This window comes from Melopsittacus undulatus, chromosome 2, assembly GCF_012275295.1.
Source record: "Melopsittacus undulatus isolate bMelUnd1 chromosome 2, bMelUnd1.mat.Z, whole genome shotgun sequence".
NCBI classification, from domain to species: Eukaryota; Metazoa; Chordata; class Aves; order Psittaciformes; family Psittaculidae; genus Melopsittacus; species Melopsittacus undulatus.
The window spans coordinates 83317365-83338342 of NC_047528.1; the positions used below are offsets into that span (position 1 = coordinate 83317365).

The 20978-nt window shown below is 35.6% G+C and overlaps 1 protein-coding gene across 4 annotated transcripts in view; it reads right to left on the bottom strand.

The window, feature by feature from the left end:
• Positions 1 to 20978, bottom strand: part of DMD (dystrophin) — a 1017291-nt gene that overhangs the window by 334758 nt on the left and 661555 nt on the right. For 3 of the 4 annotated variants that reach the window (XM_034074486.1, XM_034074485.1, XM_034074487.1), the window contains 2 exons: positions 16570 to 16671; positions 12054 to 12162 (listed from right to left, as the gene is read on the bottom strand). In XM_034074486.1, the coding sequence (XP_033930377.1) occupies positions 12054 to 12162; positions 16570 to 16671 (211 nt within the window). The remainder of the gene's footprint in view (positions 1 to 12053; positions 12163 to 16569; positions 16672 to 20978) is intronic. The other variant, XM_034074488.1, reaches the window with a different exon arrangement.

Genomic DNA, 20978 nt, shown 5'->3' on the forward strand with positions numbered 1-20978 from the left:
AACTATTAACACATACTTTACAAGTTAGGTGAAAGCAATATTCTGAAATAATATAATGTCACCACTGGATACTTATTGCAATATTGGCATAATATTTTAAAAATAGTCAATATGGGGATAAAAAACAAGTCACAAGCTGAAAGAAAAGAACAACAAACTCCAGTACAAATGATGTAATGGTGAAGATTTAAAAATCTTCCTCTTCTATAAATAAATTTTATTTATGCAAACCATATCTGACATGATCGTGTTTGTTACTACTTTCTATTCTGTACTTTAAAGATTAGCTGAACAAATATCTACAGTACTGCCACCAATTTTTCTGCTAAAGCAAATTTAACCATTTTTTTGATATTGCTAGTGTTATTTTTACAAATGTAGAAGTTGATTCAAATGCTGAGATACTGACATAATATAAACTGAGCTTATGCTAATGCTAATGTCCCTTGTTTATTGTAACAAAAGTGAAAATAACCAGAAATGCTTGTGTTTGGTCCCCTCCTCCAAACAATAGTCTTGTTTCTTAATTGTGATAAGAAATGCCAGGAAACACGCAGCTGATAGACACAATTTCTTTCTGGCTTACCTGTGCCTTGTATCCTCTATATTCATTACTGACTTGAGTCTTCCCTTAAGCATGCTTAACGTGTTTTAAAAGGCAAAGAAGAAAAAGTTGAAGTAGGGAATTCAGACTGGCTCAAATAAAATTAATAAAGAATATCTAAAACCTGTTATTTCTTACTGTGGATGTGAATCATATCCTCTTCTACTAGATTTTGTTTCTCATTTAGTGTATTCTTTCAATGTGGAGGATTTCACATGTCTAGGCAGAGAGGTTACAGAGCCTCAAGCTGCATATACTGATTTGCATAAAATAAGGTGAAGTCATACTGTACATTAAATGATTTGTATATTTATTAAGTGGATTATCACATGGCAATTTTGGACAAGCACTTACTTCATAAGGTAAATACAAAGTTTTGACTAAATTACACTAATTACATTAATTTGTGGTTGCCTGTTGCAAATATTTTCATCTCTTAGATAAAGAGTTTTATATTTGACAATGAAGAAAACAGTTAAGAACATCTAAAGAATCAGCTAGGTTGGAAAGACCTTTAAGATCATCAAGTCCAACTGTTACCCCAGGACTGTCAAGTCCATCACTAAACTGTGTCACTAAGGACCTATTCTACATGTTTTTTAACATTTCCAGGTATGGTCATTCCACCACTGCCCTGGGCAGCCTGTCCAATACCTAATCACCCTTTCGGTGAAGAAATTTTTCCTAATATCCAACTTAAACCTCCTCTAGTGTAGCCTGAGGCCATTGTCTCTTGTCCTGTCGCTCATTACCTGGGTGAAGAGACTGAGCTCCACCTCACTACAACCTCCTTTCAGGTAGTAGTGGAGAGCGATAGGGTGCAATCATGAAATAAAGTTTTCCCTTTTTATAGACATAAACACTTTAACATTTTTCATTAGAACTTTAAGAGGAAACTTTAAGAAGGCATTATGTCAAGGAAGTTTTCTGAGGAACAGAAACACTACAAACTTTATACTGCAGGAACACTGTGACACCCAAAGAGATCCGTGATACTAACAATCAATTTTAAACTATTTTCTCTGTAAAACACAGCAATAATCTGTATTTACCAAAGTACAGTCAATGAAGTTATTTGTCACATGAGGACTACTTCTATGTTTGAGTTTTTAAAGATAAAATTACTTGATTGGCTCTTGAACTAAAGGAAGTGTTGAGGAAAATGTTCCAGACTGTTTTAGGATTTCTTGAGCTAGTAGGCAGACTCCTTGTGTTGATACTCTTTGGTAATATTAAGACGCTTTGAGTAGGCAAGTTGGTTGTGTTTTTCTTAAACAATCTCGTAATATTACTTTTTCTGTTACTTAAATTAATATTTTAAAAATGAAACAATTTTTTTTTATTTACTCTTCTCTTGCCACCCCACCCCCCTCCACCCCATGGGTGTTTTCAGTAATTGATTCCTGCATCCCTAATTGAGCTCCTTAATATCTAGAAACATACACAATCATTTCTGGGCAGCCTGAAGAGTTTCAGTTCAAGGAGTCAAGCATTATTTTTTTGAAAACAACTTTTTTCTGTTGTTTTTTAAATGCAGTATTATTTGTATCCCTATAGAAAGAATTTATTTTTTCCCAAAGGATAAGAGTTTTTTCAGTAAGCAGTTGTTGCATTTGTTACAAAAGCGTTTCACAAAAATTAATGTTTTGTGCTACAGCACTTGTGGTGTTCCATCAAATTCTGTCACATACTTGCCTTATAAAAAATGTTGTCACAACATCTGTCACAAATAATGCAAGCATCTCTCACTATTCCTTTTGTATGTAAAAGTAACAAGTTCCTTGATTTAGTATGTAGCTTTCAATTGGATGTCATTTCACATGACAACAATTTACATTTCCAGTGTACCACTACTAGCATGCAACTGAATTTTGGCAGCTTTTCCTAGTTCTTTGATATTAGGAAAAATGCATATTGCCAGCAGCTCCAGCTTTCAGAGTCTCATGAAAAACCATCTCTTCTAATTTGGTAGCATCTACAAATTGATGCAACAGGCATGAATTGCTATCCTAGCCAACACGAACTCTGAAAACAAAAGTGTAAAATATTATACACTGATACAGAATACCAAAGAGCCAGTGGAATTTTAGGTATCGTGTAGTTAAAAGAAGAAGTAAACCAAAAAACCCCAAAACTCCCCCCAAAACCACAAAACCAAAACTAAACTAAACAACAACAAAAAAATCCAAGCCCCACACAACAACAACAACAAAACAAACAAAACCCAATAAACCCAAAAAAGCTCCAAAACTCAGAACATATTTGAAGAAGCTTTGAAATAATCAGAATCCAGTTATTAGCTAATTTAACAGTGTTACAGTATTCATGCAAAAATTGCTGCTGACCCTTATTCTTGGAGAGAAAAGGTCTCCAGAATAAAAATCAGTTGTTGAAAGTTACAGAAGGCAACATCGCCGCTGACACTTTGCTTTTGACAAAGTAATTCCTCAAATCATCTGTTCTTTCATCAGAGGTGTTAAAATATCTTGGTTTGTACTACTTTGTGAAACACTCATCCAGTTTTCTCATGAAAACACATATAATGCTTACTTTTCAGGTCAAACTGACCTCTATTGCTCTTCCAGCTATTTTAGTTTTAGCTTAGGGAGAATTGCCTTTGGATACTTAAGAATCATCCGAGCATCAATCTCTTGTTGAAGGATATATCAGTAATGCAAATATCTACCTGCATATCTCCAACACTGATGCTCCCTGCTATTGATATAATCAAAGACAATAGTCTGATATTTCAGTGACGAGTTTCATATAAACAAGACTAAAGAATTTTCTAGCTGAAGTAGAAGAGGTTTTCATTTGCCATCTCTTCCTCATTTTAGCCTGTAGAAACAGTTTATGGAACAAGTCTGTTTGTCTTTCATCATCTCATGCTCTCTGACGAGAGCAGAAGCATTAGAAGTAATTATGAGTTTTGTTCCTCATTCTCTGTGGCCTTGTCTCTGCTCATGATCTGTAATCACACTTGCTCACACTCTTTGGTTAGCTGTTTCTCTGCAGAGCAGACCTAACTCTGTGGCAGCTCCAGTCACCACAGAATATCAGAAAGGATGTCAGCCGTTGTATTTCTCAGTAGGATATGACCACGATGGCACTGAGCACTGCTATGAAAGCAGAAGTCAACTTAGTTTGCTCTTTTAAAAAGGCAAGTGATAGAATCACAGAATGGTTAGGGTCAACAAAGAAAAGCAGACAGGTCAAGAGGACTGTGCGCAGAATGACCTATCACTTCCTATTATTCTATGAAATTAAAAGATTTTCACACAATGTAGTTGTCAATAGACTTTATTGTTATATAAAATGAAACAGGAAAGAGATTGCTGCTATTTGCAAGCCCATGCTATCTGGAGAGTCATATATAGTAAGGCAGGTTACTGTAACAAAAAAAAAGGAAGAGAGGCAGGGTGAGTTTAAAGAATGGGGAAAAAAGTGTGATGTAAAACTAGAAACTGGGGTAGAAAAACTGAAAAGGAGCACAAACTACCATTTTATTATGGATACTTCTTTTGCTAGGAACTCTGAGAATTCGTTTTTCTGTATCTTCCAGAGTGAACTAGTTCAAATTCTTGATTCCATCTTTGTTTTAAAAATGATAAAATTGTGTTGCTGCCACATTTCTTGAAGATTACTAATATTGGATTCTGCAGCACATGCTGAATACAATTCTAGAGAAAAATTAACATTAATTAAATTCTTTCCTGAGCTACACAAGCCATGTAAAAAAGACCAACTGTAACTATACCTTCCGCACTCCCACTTGGTATAGGTTTTCAATAATAGTCTGATGAATTCTACAGTATGCTATCACTTATATTTCATGGGATTTAATAAAACTGAATCCTGTCTATCCTGCTGCTTCCAACTATTGATCAAGAAACTAAATGAAAGAAAACAAGCTGCAAACCCTGGTCCTCGGAAGAAAATACCAGATCATATTTCAAAAATAGACTAAGTGAATGAGGTCCTTTGAAAGACTGATGAAAACATTAATCTTTCTTACATCATAAATCTTGACAGCTGCACTTTCAACAACCTGTTATAGAATAGAAAAAGTAGACCAATAGTCTGTATTGTCTTTAATAACAACAAAGCAGCCCACTCCTAATTTTACTTTCTGATTTACATTTCATCATAGGTATAACTAACATTCTGAGTGGTAACGCAGACTAAGTTTTATTTAGTTAACTGAGCCCTGAAAAAATGAAAGTAGAAGACCACATTCCCATTGTAAACTGCATTGTCACACCTTATTACAGATACTTTCAAAAAGTAACCTACTGCAAGACTGCTGAAATAGGATGTTAAATACAAAGGTGTAACCTTATTTCTTTTGATTTAAATCTTGCTTTTGTGGGATAGGTATATTTTGCATGTATTTTTCACCCGTCAGGTAATCCAGAAACAAACCCTCACATCAAGATATGCTATAAAGATCAAGATAAAAATTCTGGAATCATAAAGATTCAAGTTTCTAAACTTGCTTATTATGTTTTTATTCACAGAGCTCTGAAGGCATAGTGTAATCTTTTCAACCATACTCCTTTCATTACTACTCCCTGTTGGTGTTGCAGCACATGCTGTGAACGACATCCAGAGATTCCTGAAGCTATATGTAGAGAGAAAATTGAACCTGAAAGCTTTGTTAGACGTTTGTCTTTAGCTTGTGTCTGATATCAGCTGTATTGACAAATAGAACTGCTTGTGAAACTGGGTCCTGGCCTTGAAAAATCTCCAATCAAATGGTAACATTCAGTTTTGTGCCATATTCCTATCTATTAGATGTAGCAGAAATGAAAAGGCTTCTTAAGGAAAATCAGATGGAATAAGCAGGCAAATTCTCTTCTGCGCACAGTGGGGAAACTAGATATATGGCAATGTACACATAACAGTACTAACCCAGGCTGGCATCTGTGAACTTTTTTAGTGTAAATTTAAATTATTCAATAAATTATTTATTTATATAAACTATTGTTTATTCCCTCATCCAAAAGCAACCAAAAGAAAAGGTAAAGACAACAATCTATTCCTTTATACTATTCCACTTTATACAAGAGTGAGCAACTTTTGTCAGGCCAGCTGATTTAAGCAAAAGCTAACTCTTACTGCTCTCCACTGATTAAAGAACTTGGGGCATTCTTTATGATATGTCCTTACTGCCTTGCTCCGTACTAATTTTCTCTCTTGTACTTTGCTCTAGTGAAACTTTACATAAACTTAATTATAACTAATATTAAAAATAGACATTTCTTTTAGATTTGACATGTACCTATTCTAGACATGGCCATTATTACAAATAACATTTCTTTCTGCTACAACCCTCATGCTAGCAGTCTTATTTACTGGTGTTCTAAAACTAATGTGCACTAAAATGGGCTACATTGCATTCTAATTCAGTGTGGAACTAGTTGTCACAAGAGATGCATGCTGTGGATTTTTAGCTGTTCAACTCTGTGGCGAATAATTCTGCAAAATTAAATATCTACCATGTCCTCCAGACAGGCATTTTAATAGCTAATAGCAGGGTTTTTTTTTTTTTTAATGGAGAATGTTATGTGCAATGTATTTTTAAATATCAAAACATGTTTGCATTAGTGTTGAAAACACTGTAGAAGCGCACATCCCTAGATCATTCAGTCTTCGCCAAGGAATTATTCTGAGTATTCTTGGTCTCAGTTATACAATGCCAGCTGCTATAAACAATACAGACACTATCTGATTTGTACATTTGTTTTAATTTACCATCTGAATATACATATTGTTATCTTTTCAGGTGCATATAATGCAATGCACAAGGATTTTTTAAAACTAGCATTTGGAAATTTGAAAAAAAGCACAGTTCTGAACTATGTCATATGTGTTCACTCAAGTACTATGCATAATATATAAACAATGACTGCTTCAGAGCACATCAGCTATGAAATACTACAAAAAAGAAAATAGCATCTATTGTGCATTTTTGCCAAAAGCTACTTATTGTAATTTGTTTATTACATATTTTCAATGTCTCTTGAATATCTCTCAAAACCAAATGATTTGTTTGTTTTTAAAGAGGCAGTAGGGTGTTACATGATCCAGCTCAGGAATCCATAGAATGAATAGATTTCAACACATATAGTTTCAAAAACAAAACATTATTCATCCCCACTGGAAATATTTAACCAAGTATCTTATCAGACATTTAACAGGGCAATCTTCAATATGCAGGATACCGCTATGTCTATTATGTACATCTGCCTATCTAAGAATTAATATAGAATACTAGACCACTCAATTATGCATTCAGTATAAAAAGAAAATTCCGGGTGCATAAAATAAAGACACTAGCACTACAAAGCCCTTTTCAGCTTCTGAGGTTGCTAGATTTTCATAGAATCATAGAATGGTGTGGGTTGGAAGGTTCCAAGTGCCCTGCCATGGAAAGGGCACCTCCCACTGGACCAGGTTTCTCAAAGCCCCATCCAGCCAGGCCTTGAACACTGCCAGGGATGGATCAACCACAGCTTCTCTGGGCAACCTGTTCCAGTGCCTCACCACCCTCATAGTGAAGAATTCCTTTCTACTATCTAGTGTAAATCTACTCTGTTTCAGTTTAAAGCCATTCCCCCTTGTCCTGTCGCTACATGCCTCTGTAAAAAGTCTTCCTCCAGCATTCTTGCAGGCCCCCTTTAGGTATTAGTTTTAGACATCATGTTATTTTACGAAGGTATGTATTTTCACGTTTCGTATGTTATATGACATTCCAACCAGTATGTATTAATTTCAGCTGTATTAAGCCACAGTGTTACATATATTCAGAGAGTAACAATGGTAATATTCTCCAGAAACTGTTTTATAAGATCTTATGAGTGTAGAACAAAGCAGCATGATGAGTCCAGGTTGGGACTTCTTTCGTGGAGGCAAGCTAAACTTTCCCAAGCAGAATGAGATATACCTTAGGATGCAGTCCTTCAGCTAAAATATCAAAGGATAAACAAATGAAATTATGTTGTCCCTAGTTCCCCAGATTCACTTTTTCAGTTCAAAACGCAAAAAAATTCAAGGCATAAACTCCACAGGTGGGTGCTGTGAACATTTTTTCTATGTTCCAACTGAAAAAGCAACAAACTCTCTTTTGGTTAAATCATCTGATGAAGTTACAACTTGCTCCTAATGTACTCAACTTAATACATCATTCCTCTCCCATTCTCCCTTATTAGTTCTAAATCCTGAAAAGCCATCTTCTGCTGTACATGGAAGCCCAGTCTCTGGCTCTGTGCCTGTAGTCTCTGACTTCTACTCCCAAAACAAATGATACTGAAAGCACATTAGAGCTTTGATTGTATGTATTTGAAGAAAGATACCTAAGGATCATAGCTGGTGTTATGAGTTCCGGTGGTAAAATACTAGTGTTCTTCAAATTCTTTGCATTACATATACAATAACTAACAATGCATATAAAGCCTTTCTGCCAAATGCATCTCTAACTCTGCTACAATCTGTAAAACAAAACCTTTTTTTTTGATCTGTTTTTTATGTCTGCTACAAACTGACAAATTGTGAAGTTTAAAGAGACAAATTCTACTTATTTTCAGGTGTAATTCTACCATTGCAATTGACACAAACACTATATTTTTCTGCATTTCAGAATCATATATTTTTGTTTCGCTTGAGCAGGCATTTCATAAAAAAGACAAAAACTTGTGTAAAAATTCAGGGGAAAAATGAAATTGCACACAAAGCACTGTTCACTGAATAAGTTAAACAAACTGCAAGAGTGAAAATATAATGTACCACTCTCAGTTTCATTAGCTGCACATGCAAAATGTAAAATTAGCTGACAAAGTATTTTCAGCTCTATCCATTCACAGCTGTTTTTAAAGTTTCACTAATTTCAAGTATAGCATGATTGAAAATAAATACATAAAAGAAATTTTTGTTTCTAAGTATCGTTCTAACTGAATATGGCCAAAATTTTTCCCTAATGTCTTGCTTGAAAGAAGGTAAAGAGAAAATGTCTTGTACAGGACCAAAGTCAGGAATGTCTCCCACCCCACAATGCATTCACATGGGGTTACAAATCCCTATATAACTTTACCTAACTTTTTAAGAAAGTACAGTGGTATCACTTAAGTATACTAGAAGTCACATAATTGCTAACTATACTATTAAAATTTGTCCCTCCTGTAAAAGAACATTCCAAAACATCATTTCTCTCTGCTTATAACATTTTCAAACCACTGGCTTAACAATGCATCAAGGTATTTGGCTAGAGACATTCACACAATTTCAAGTACAGATAGCAAGTGTGATTTCCTTCTATCTTGTCTTGGAAGTCAATCTTTGCTAAGGTTTTAGACATACCCTTCAGCTAAGTACATTTTTCAAGCTGGAAAACGAGTTCTTGTTCATTATGCCAAGGGCACACTGGAGTGGTGGGATATTAAGGACTTTTTTTTAACACTTCTTCTGCCAAAGAAACTATAATACACACATCTTGAATTAATTATAAACAGGGTCCTTTACCTCTGTAACAGCCACCAGATATTATATTTATTAAGACCCTCTGGCTGAGTTCTTGTAGCCAGACTACACCAAATGATACTTGACAGGGCAGTAGAGATTAGCCAATTACATCTTCATTCCCTAGTCTCAAACACAGATGCCAATATTATTAGATTCTGATGTCCACAAAAGTCTCTACAGAATCAGGAAGTGAATAATTATCACCATGAGATACTGCCATTGCTTCGCAAAGTCCTTCCAAAATTATTTTTGTGCATCTTTCTTTAAAAAAATATACCTTTCATGAGTAATTGTTTGATTTTGTTTGTTTACCTTTCATTGCTCGATTTTGTCAGGCTTAGTTAAAGCTAGCTCTCCCATAGCCAGTTTAAGTCTCTATGTACACCAAAGCATGGTGCCTGAGAATCAGTAGCAAGTCCATCAGATTTTCTATAATGTAAATGGTTAAAAGAATTACAGAACTTAGAGCATAGCATGAAAAAACCCCCCATGACATTAAATTTCCACCCCCCTCTCTTTTTTGAATTCAACACAAAAAAGTTTTAGTAACACATAGCACTTTCTGTCTGTGCAGATGTTAAAAGAGAAGGCTCAGGGAGATCATATCCATGTGTGTAAATATCTGAGTAGAGGATTAAAGAAGACAGAGCCAGGCTCTCTTCAGTGGTGCCAGAGGAGCCATGCAAAACCTGAAATACCGTAAAACTTATTTGTTTTACTGTGAGAGTGGTTCAACACTGGCACAATTTGCCTGGGGAGGTTCTGGAGTATCCATCCTTGGGGACAGTTAAAACCTGAATGGATCTGACCCTGAGCAACCTGCACTAATTGACTGTGCTTTGAGCAAGAGGAATAGATATCTCCCTGGGTCCCTTTCGAGCTCTAAAGTTCTGTGGTGATACATCTATAATGTGATAGCAGTAAACTGACTCAAATAAAGAAAAATTATGAATTAGTGTTACAAGCACAGACTCAAATTTTTAGTGCTCTTGGCAATAGAAAGGAAATAAATATTCCTGCTTAATCCTTTATAGAATACCAGTGCTTTCACTTTCTGTGTGTATAATTCCACTTCCTGAGTCTCAGAAATGTTAGTAGTCAGAGCCTGTGTCTTGAATTAAGGTAAATGAATAATTTTGCAATTCTCCAGCCAAAGGTAAGTTAACATAGGCATCTATTGTGCTACTACTGTGTGGTCATTCTTGTTCTGTTATTACCATTTCCTTTGTAACGGCAGACACACAGTTCACCAGCACTCCCCCCCCCTGGAATCTGACATAACCTGCTTACCCAGAAAACTAAAGCAGCAAGCTTATTGACCCAGCACAGCAAAAAATGATTACACATCTCCTTCAGTTCCCCCAAGCCATTACATGAATTTCTACAGTATTCCTTAGAAAAAAAATCTTGTAAAGCAAGAATAACGCTGACCTACAAGTTTTAAAAAAATACTGGTGGTATTTAGCCTTTCTTAGAAATCTAAATTATTGACACTGGAACCACAGCAACTTTAATTGACTAAAACAAATTCATAGTTCCTATTTAGTAAAATTTAACGTGTCATAAGGAAGATATCTACTTTGCTTGATATATGCTATTCTGACAGAAGCTGGACTGTCTTCTGGTACTGAATATTCTGGATTCTGTTCATATGGCACAACTATTTACTTCTCTGAAAAAAAAAAATCTGCTTTTCTGTTCTAGAGAGTCACTTATAGAATCATAGAATCATAGGATAGTTAGGGTTGGAAAGGACCTTAGGACCATCTAGTTCCAATCCCCCTGCCATGGGCAGGGACACCTCACACTAAAGCCACACAAAGCTTCGTCCAGCCTGGCGTTGAACACTGCCAGGGACGGAAGGCAGAGAATTCTCCAATTTCAGGTTTTCTTGTGTGCTACCCTTTAAAACATGTTAAAAGCAAGAAAGATCAACATCCTACAAGCAATCAAATCCCAGGTGATTACTGTAGCTGTATTACAGCTTGAGTTACAGGCAATGTGACAAGGGGCTTGGGGGAGAAGGATTTCTTTCTGCTCCCACATCTGATGAGCAGCGTTCCAAAGTGTACAGGGGAGTAACATTCTTCAATCCAAGCAACTGAGATGGTTCAATATCAATCAAAGAATCTTTGAGACTTTAGAAACTCAGATAACCCAGTACTTCCATGAGGCATTTCTTTTCTATCCATACTTATTCACTACAGTTCGAAGAAAAGCAGTGGGAAACAAAATCCATTTAGCAAACAGATAAAAATGAGTTTTCACTCTTTGTAGGGAACAAGCAGGTGCAAACAGATATGAGAAGAATCTAATATAAATATTGTCCCAAAAAAAAATTCAGTGGAGATCAAGTCTCTTGTTGTGAATTCATGAATTCAAGACACTCAGAGACTTATATCACACACTTAAACTGCAGGATTACTCTTATCATGTTGTCATACTACCTTCTCTATCAATACATAAGATTTGTCTTGAAACAATCTCAGTTCATTGCCCTGTCATAAAAAGTAATTTCAGAATTTCAGTCTCTGAGCAATTTATATCCACTTGACCTGTAACATCTTTTAATTTAAATAATTCTTCTCCCTTCCTAGTATTTCCCCAATGAATATATGTAGAAAGTCAAAATCCCATCTCACCTCTTCATAGAATAAAGAAACAAGACTTCGAAACAGTAATAATCTGGAAAGCATACTACAATCTTTTCATCAATACCATAATCTAATTTGTCTTCTGGGAGACATTACACAAAACAGAAAGGAAAAAATAAAAATACCCACTTGAATTCCACACTAGCAAAGCTCCCATTTACAAGTTAAAGACAACATTTTTAAGGATGCAGAATGAAATTAGATGGACTCTAACCATTTTCATTTTAACTCTATGACTTGTAATTAATTTCAAAAGATGTATACACTGAAACACTTACAGACACCTGAAGAGAAAAGGTCAAATGCTGCTAACGCTGGCTTTTCCTTTAGTTGTTGAATTAAGTGGTTTATTGCCTTCCAGTCAGCATTCAAGTCTTCTATTTTTTTCTAGAAAATAAAATGACCATATATTAAATTTATAACACATAATTCAGTGTAAATAAATCTAAAATAAATTCATTAATTTTCCTCCACCTAATGAACCAGCTCAATTAAAAAAAAAACAAGCAAAAACTCTGGCTTGCCTTGCTCCCTGGTCAACAGGCCTTTGCACCTTCTTATGGAACACAGGACGATAACTTCTTTAACATACAATAGAAAGGGGGGGATCTTTAATCACCACAAACTAGAGATATTAATTTTTAAAATTAAAATAGAAAGGTGAATTATGTATTAAAACACCCCAACAACCTTGTCAAGAAAAACCTCTGCAATTTGCAATATCAAAAATGCAGAACACGTTCTTCTGCCTATTAAGTCTAAGGAGTCTTCAGGGAGTCATTAACTTCAGTGTGTGGGCATGCAATCCTGCCAGTAATGGCTAGCCTGTTACTTTTAAACAAAACTTCAGTGAAAGTCTGGTGTGTGATTTATATCAGTCCTCAGATAACCCTACAGGACTTTAGTCTTGAAAATGTTGTTTCCACCTCTCTAAGGACTGTAAGGAAGGATTAAGCATTGCAGTTCTACACTGGCATCTCTAAAAACTCTTGAGATGAAGACTGTGTTTCTTTTTTTAAGCCACTCCCTGATTGCCTGCAACAAAAAGCAGCGCAGAGCACCAATGCCACTCAGGCATGCTTTAAGCATTCTTGTCCAATTCACAATTAGATCCTGTCGTGATGGAAACAGGATGCTTATAAAGAAAGGTACTTTAATTACGTAGAGTCTAAGATGACATGGGCCAATAAGAAAGGGACAGGGAACAATACTCATTAAATTGAAGATGCAGTGAGATAGCACAATCTTATACTCTGATATGTCAGGGGAGTGTTTCTAGAATTTGCCTCAAGCATTCCCATAAATACTCTAAACCTGTAAAGTTCTTTTATACCTTTCACTAATGGTAGCCAGAAAATTAGCTCGTACAAACTCTAGACATTTTTGTGTGAATGCTTTTTGATAGGGCAGGAGACAAAGAATACAATTCTGCATTAGGGAATAAACCAACTTTTAATCTTTAAGAGCAGTTTAAAAACTGCATTAAAAATTAAAAAGGAATATTAGAGATTCTCCTTGATAATAGCTTATGAGAACTAGATAGAAAAAGCAATCAGGTATACATGATAAAATTCAGAATCATACTTATGCTTTATTTCTGTGTGGATTACATCTGTGGGCACTTGGAAACACATATTTTAGTCACATTTTATGCCAGATTTTAAATTTCCTTTATTTTCTGCTATTTTAGCCCAAGAACCTACTTCCAGAGCTGAAAATTCAAAGGACTAGTCCAATATCTAATTATCCAATAGTAGCAGAGAGTGCAGAGAGCCCTTAAAAACAAAAGCTGGAGAGATTATACTATCAAAGTCTGGCTTCATTTTACATTATACACAACAGTAACTCAGGAAGGAGATATGGATGGTATAAATATAATATTGGTCCTCACTATGAGTAAGTGTTTAACTATTCCTGTGGATGTGAGCCAGGGCTTTCTTTCCAGCAATGCCAAAATATAAAACATGCCCACAACCAACATTAGGGGGGTTTTCTGAGGCAACCTCTACACCACTAATAGAAGAGTAGTTAGCTTTAAACTCTTCTACCAGAATTATATTTAGATCTAATTTTGCATTTGCCATAAATTATCATGCATATATTAAAATGTTAACTTCTTTGAGCACAGTAATTTTGCTGTAATTGCAACTCTAAAACTTTTGTGACAAATATGAACATCAAAATATGTTGCATTGAGGAGCACTTTTATTGATTTCCTTTAAATGTTAGCACTGGTACAATTTAAGAGAGGTTAGCATTCATACATGAACTAATCTCACTGACAGCACTAAAACTAGATAGATAGAGAGAAGTGATGTAATCTTTTAAATGCAAGTCTGATGACAATGGAAATGAGTTCCTCACTACTTACTCTCTCACACAACATGTGAAAGGACAAATTGAGTGCTGTGGCAAGGGAACTACAGCTCTTTCACTGGCACAGAAACCCTTTCCTGAATAAACTGTGCTGTTTGAGTGCTGTTAATCATGAGATTGGGACTTATGTTCTTTTTATTGCCAATGTCATCAGCCATAACCTTTCCCTTCCCCACGCACAACAGCTTTACAGAAATGCATTTCTAAAGCATGAAATCCATTTTATAAAAGTGAATAGGTCTGATTATTAAAGTGCTAGTGCTTAAAGGATCACACATCTCATCCCATTCTTGATTCTTAAATCAGCAAATACTAAGATTTCTTTTGCCAACAAAAATAATTTTACAGTCCTCCACTGCAAAATTCTATTTTAGTATGCTTAGTGAAAGTGTGAAAATATACTTATCTCAGTGACAAAAGATTAAGTATGTGTCAATATAAATCCATGGGGATTGATTTACATTCCAAACACTATAATGAAAGTATATCATAAAGGTTGCAAAGATAACTAGGTAAACATTAGGAAATGCCATTAACTATGAACATTAATTCAGATGCCATGCACATAATTACACCAATATCTTAAATTCTCTCACATATGCTGTCTCCCAGCACCAGAGAGGCTTGCAGTGTGAATGAATCTGTAAGACCTCTACTTTATTTATTGAAAAGAATCAGAAGATCTGAATTAAGGAAATTAGAGGGAAAAAAAGAAAGCTAAGACGAAGGTGCCACAGACAAAGTATTCAACAGAGCTGTCAAGCAACTGTGAGCAAGCATTTAATGATTTTAAAGAGGCCAGACAATTTTATCTTTTCTCTGTACCACAAAATAAAAAAGAGTATAAGAATTGTTGCTTGCACTGTGATTACAATCCATATCCTGTACTGAATTAGGTAGTATTCAGCTTAAACCAAGATAAACTTAATTCAAGAATTTTCTAAATTCACAAGTGCTTAACTTTGCAACCTTGCTAATATCTTTTCAAAAGCACTCTCATTTGTGCAAAAGTTATTTCTGATTACACAGAATAGCTTTGTGACATTTGCTGAAAAGTCTACATTATGACATATAAACAGCAGGAAGAGCTGGAGTTACTTTTGAAGAACGATGACAAAAGACCAACTCATAATAAATGGGTAGAAGCATAAGGAAACCTACATGATCAAGAAAACAATTCAACAGTCCTGACAGCATATATTCACTATTTTATGACTTACTGGATAAGACAGACAGTGACTCAGAAATTAACTTCACAGGTCATTCAATTAACTGGACTACGGAATGCAATGAAATAAGTAAAATACAATTAAAGAGGGACTAGAAACTAAACACTTGCTACTCCGCAAGTAGTTACTAATTTTCTCACAGGCACATTTTATAATATTGCTGTCAGAAGTACAACTGAAGGAAAATCATAATCTATATTTAAAGAGTTAACTTGTTCTAGCAAAGCAGGTAGAAATTGGCAGTTTTGATGTCTTTAATGTGAACACCAAAAAGAAAGAGACACAGAGTATACTTCTGTCAGAAGTTTGGCTTAAACAGAATCATTTCGCACAATTTGCATTTCTGTCAGTGATACATAGAACAAGTACTAGTTCTTCTCCTTGAAAATGTCAGCATTCATTCTGCAATTCTTTATATGCAATTACAAAAATCTAGAAAGACAAAACTTATAGTTTTTTATTGTTTCAGGTGCTTTGCTTGTTAAAATGTGGAGTAAGAGCCCCTAAGACTGCAGCTCAAGTCATATAAAATAAGCAAATGCAATTATTCCAGGGTGATTTATTTTTTGTTCATTTATTCAATGTGCAGATAATGTTTCAGTTTCCAACAATAATAGCACTGTGTTAACCAAGGAAAACAAACAACAAAGAGTCAAAAGCTTTGTTTCTGCCCACCCTCATTATCACACTACTAAGTCATTTTGAGTATACCTCTTTTAGTGTTCTATCTCTGTTTAGGAAAACTTGTCACTAAAACAAAAAAAAAAACATAGATAGCAAACTGGAAAATAACTCTCAAAAGCTCAACTCTTACGTTTTCTAGAAAATATGTTCATTTGTTTTAAATTGATAAAACTTCTGAAAGTGAAATTCAAAATAAGGGAGTTTAAAACAAGTTAGATGATGCCATTAATTAGGCAACCAAAATTATGTTTGCTTTCAATGTGGATTATTCTTGAAGAAGTAGAACTATGTTAATGTAAAAACCAATATTCCCATCACAATATGCAAAAATTGTCTACCTGGGAACATTGCTATTTTTCCTGGCTATGCCATTACAGAATAGAACAAATGTCATTTACCAAGTTCCTTCACTGATTATAAACAGAGTACATCAAGGACAAGTGTACAACAGGGGAAGCATAACCCATTACACAGTAATGGATATTGCTAAAGGTTGCTTCATTACCTTTACTGGATGAGTGGCTGGTTTTTCCTTATATAAATGACACCCTTTAGACAAAACCTCTTCCACATTCGGCTGTTTAGCCTGCACTGCTGCTTCAGTTTCCTGAAAAATATAAACACATACAGTGTAGATTAACTACAGCATAAGCAATAAGACTGAAAAGTCCTAAAGCTCTATGGGAAGCTGTAAAATACCAATAAATTGGTTTCTGCTCAGGACTGCTTTTAGGGAAAACATGGATAGTAGCAGGTAAGGACAAAGAAGGTCACCAGAGAAAACAAAATCAAAAAGTGGTGGAAAAGAGTAATGCCAGGAAAATAAACAGTGATAGGTCTTATTATCCTGAAGGTTTCAATAAAATGATTACAAAGCTAACACAAATTCATAATAAGAAACACAGGCATAAGAAATCTCATTTAAGCAGCTCTGTCCTTTGTCTGTTTCACATTACAGGAGATTAAAAGTGTATACCTGTTAATATTTTATTCATACAGTACATGGCATTAAAATCATATTATGAGATGCAACAATACTGAATTTAGGAAGATTAAAAGTATTAATGGAAAACTACCATTGCTAGTAATAAACTAGTACTTATCTAGTAAAACGTTTATACTAATGAATTAAAACCAAAAACATGGTGGTAGTGACAGTTCCTAAAGATATGAGGAGGCACTTACCATTAACAATGACACCCAACTGAATTAGCAACAGCATTTTCCCCAGCAATCTTGTTTTTTTTTTAATCTGGAAAGGTATAATTCATGTACTAACAGAAGAAACCCTTCCAAATGCACAGCAGCATCATTTCATCAGCCACTGACCAAAAATATAATGGGTGAAGCACTACATACAGATAATTAAAAGAAAAAAAAATTACTGAAAAGCATAAAAGAAATTATTAACTGCACCTGGACTTCCAAGATTCATTTTATTCTGAGTTTTCAAGTCATATAAGAAAAAACAAACAAAACTGACAAAAAAACCCAGAGTTATATATCAAAATTAATTGGTTGGCTTGTTTTTGTTTTCCTCTCTCCACTCTTACCCTACTATTTTATAGCTTGATTACCTTGTCCTAACCAATATTGCAGACTATCTACTGACTCTCCAGCCTGATTTTCTGTCCACAATCTCAGTTATCATTAGTGTGACAGCAGACAAGATTGTGTGCCGGGCTTGTCACTCTCTGATCGACACATCATTTTATTGGTGGAAATCTGCTATTCTTTGCTCTATAATAAACTTGTTAAAGTGTATGTCATTTTCAGTCTCAAAAAGGGACCATTTTGCCCCTCTGTTTCAGGTCAATGTAGAAAATATGCCTACAGTGCTGCCTGAAGTTTTACATACAAAACTTTAAGGACAAACTGTAAAAATAAAAAAATAAAAATAACATTTTCCTTGCAAACACTGTTTATCAATCACAAAATAAGTGAAATAAAGCTTGTCTGATTAACTGCAATGATATTTATAACACTTAATTGGCTTTTATTATACCTTTTGATATTAATGAGATATAACTGTAAGAATTCATAAAGAATGAGCACTGAAAAGCAATGCACAGCAAAACTGGGATGGGGGGGAGTTTATTAACTTTTGATCAAATCCTCAATAAAGTCCTATTTTCTTTATGTGACTAGGTTAGGTTTCTACTTCTCTACTTATCATATAAAGAAAAAAATAAGCATAGAATCATAGAATGGTTAGAATTGGAAGGGATCTTAAAGATCATTGTTCCAACGCCCTGCTATGGGAAGGGACACCTTCCGCTACACCAGGTTGCTTAAAGCCCCGTCCAATCTGGCCTGCAACACTTCTAGAATCCTGGAAACATCTTCAACTAGATCAGGTTGCCCAGAACCACATCCCGTCTGGTGCTGAATATTTCCAGGGATGGTGCACCTATCATCTCTCTAGGCAACATGTTCCAGTATTTTACAACCCTCATTGTCAAGGAGTGTTAATGAAAAAAGTAACTTTCTGCCTATCTTGATGAAAAATAAACATTTTAATATTTGTTTTAGTTGCATTGGATTTTTTTAAACTAAGCAGTTTTTGGTTTTGTTTTTTTGTTTTTGCCAATATTTTGTGTCGTGTTATCCTAGGAGGGCACCTAACATAGTCACAGGCCATGAGGACAGTGCCATCCCTAATTGCCCATGACTGCTAACCCCGCCATGTTACCCCCACTTGCCCATGGTCCAGGACCCTGCATCCGGCCTTCCAGGGCCATCAGTCCCTACCCCAGTGATGCTGCAGCAGGTCTAGTCTCCAGCACCCCATAGCCCTGCCCTGTTTGGCCATCAGATCCACCAAGCCAGGCAAACCCACAGGCCCATGTTCCATCCACAGGGAGGTGCCTGATGCTAGTTGCTGGGCCTGCCCTAGTGCCTCTGGGCTGCCCTGCTCCTACATGACCTCTGTGGGGTGGAATGGGACCTGGCTGCACAAGGCCTGCCCTGAAGGCTCCTCAAAGCCTCAATGGCCCTGGAACGTGGGGAGCCACTGGCCCTGCAGGCAGCTGGCAGCTGTAACACGGATGGAGGAACCTGAGCACTTACTGTTCTTACTAAGTCATCTTCATCAATTCCCCTTAACATTTTATAGAATTGAGGAAAAGCTGAGGCTCTTAAGAGTCTCACTTAAATTTTGGCATGTATTTGATCTGACTAGGCTTGCAATAAGAACTATTAACAATAACAGTCAAGTTCTACCTCTAGGAATTCAAACCCAGAACCACCTGGCTTTGGGTAGAAGTACTCCAAACTAATTAAAAGGAGTACTCATAACAGGAGCTACTATTCAAATCCTGTAGCTGTAAGAAGATTTGGCTGCTCAGTATTTATTTGTATTCTACCCCTCTATATTTATTGTATACACACATATAAATAGGCTAATATCCCTTCTCAAATTGAGAGAAAAATAAAAAAAAAAAGGCAAAATGAATGACGGTTCCATGTGACTCCACATTCCACAGAAAATAATAGGAAAATATTTAACCATCCTTTTCATTGTAATTATTTTATGCTAATGCTAGTATACACAGCACACATAAAACCTAACAAGTATCTCCCATTTCTGCCTATTACATAAACATTTGAAAGGATTTATTTATGGATTCAAAGGTATTTGTTTTTTATGGATAGAATACAGATATAATTGTCTATAGCCAGTTAACAGAAACATAACATTTAGCTGTTGAGTCACCATATTCATTCTGCTTTACAATTTTCTGGAGACACACGAACTAATCTTGAGTAGCCTGATCTTTCAAAATCAATGGACTTGATCTAAATCAAAATGAAAGTGTAAGTCTATCCAATATAGCATGATGCTTCATTTGAGATTTACGTGGAAATAGGAGTAGAGATAACAGCCCAGGGGAAAAAGAGGTTCTCAGTATCTTTTCATTCATTTGGACACCGCTGAAATGAGCAGATATCTTACTTGCTAGAGCAGCAACTACTTTTTGTTTGTTGCATACTTAATCCCAACATCATTGAAAAACATCACAAAATTATTTTAAATAACTGGACACCTGACATTAAATTGCTGCAGTAACTTTGAGGGAGCTCTTTGTTCAGTTCTCTGCCTGATGGGATGGGCCCTTGACAAATTCTGCCCAGTGAGCAAGTTACCAGCAATTTCAAATCCATTTGCTAGGTGACACCCGATTAATACAGGTTGATAGTCAAGTGAGTAGCTTCAGGATACTGCTCCATCATTTGGTTCCCAAAAAGAGCAAAAACGTTAATGAGCATAACATGGCCTCCAATGGTTTGCTCACAACAGAGACCACAGTTATTATCTAAGCTGTGCAAAATCCAGGAGAATAGCATCCTGTCAGAGCAGAGCCTGAGATCTACTCCTGATTGCACAAGCCAGGCTACTACTAAAGCTAATAGGAGTTGTCCATGTTCATGTCCATCAATTTTTAGAGAATACCCAAGCCATAACTTTACAAAAGTCCTGATTCAAGATCATTGACTCCCTTGTCACTCTTGCTTTGTGCCGTGGGGGAAGATTCCTGTAGGGTGGATGTAATACTGTCGCTGGGAAGACTGAGCTGGCTCTACTGTAATTACACAGTTTAGGATCTGCCTGTGAAAGGAATCATAATGCTACTTCTGGGCTGGGTGATGAATATGCTAATTAAACTTTTCACACATATGGCAAATTAAAATACATCATAATTGGAAACTGCTGTTTCTCAAACATGTATAAACAAGAATCAGAGGCCACCTTTTTTCCATGACATACTATCTATGAATTTTCAGTGGTGTTAAAATGATACATTCAAACTGATGAAACCAATATATTGACTAAACCTCTGGTGTGTATGCCAGTGGAAAAGGAAGTTTGATGGCTTGGCATATGTTATTTCAAGAGATGGTAACTATCCTAGC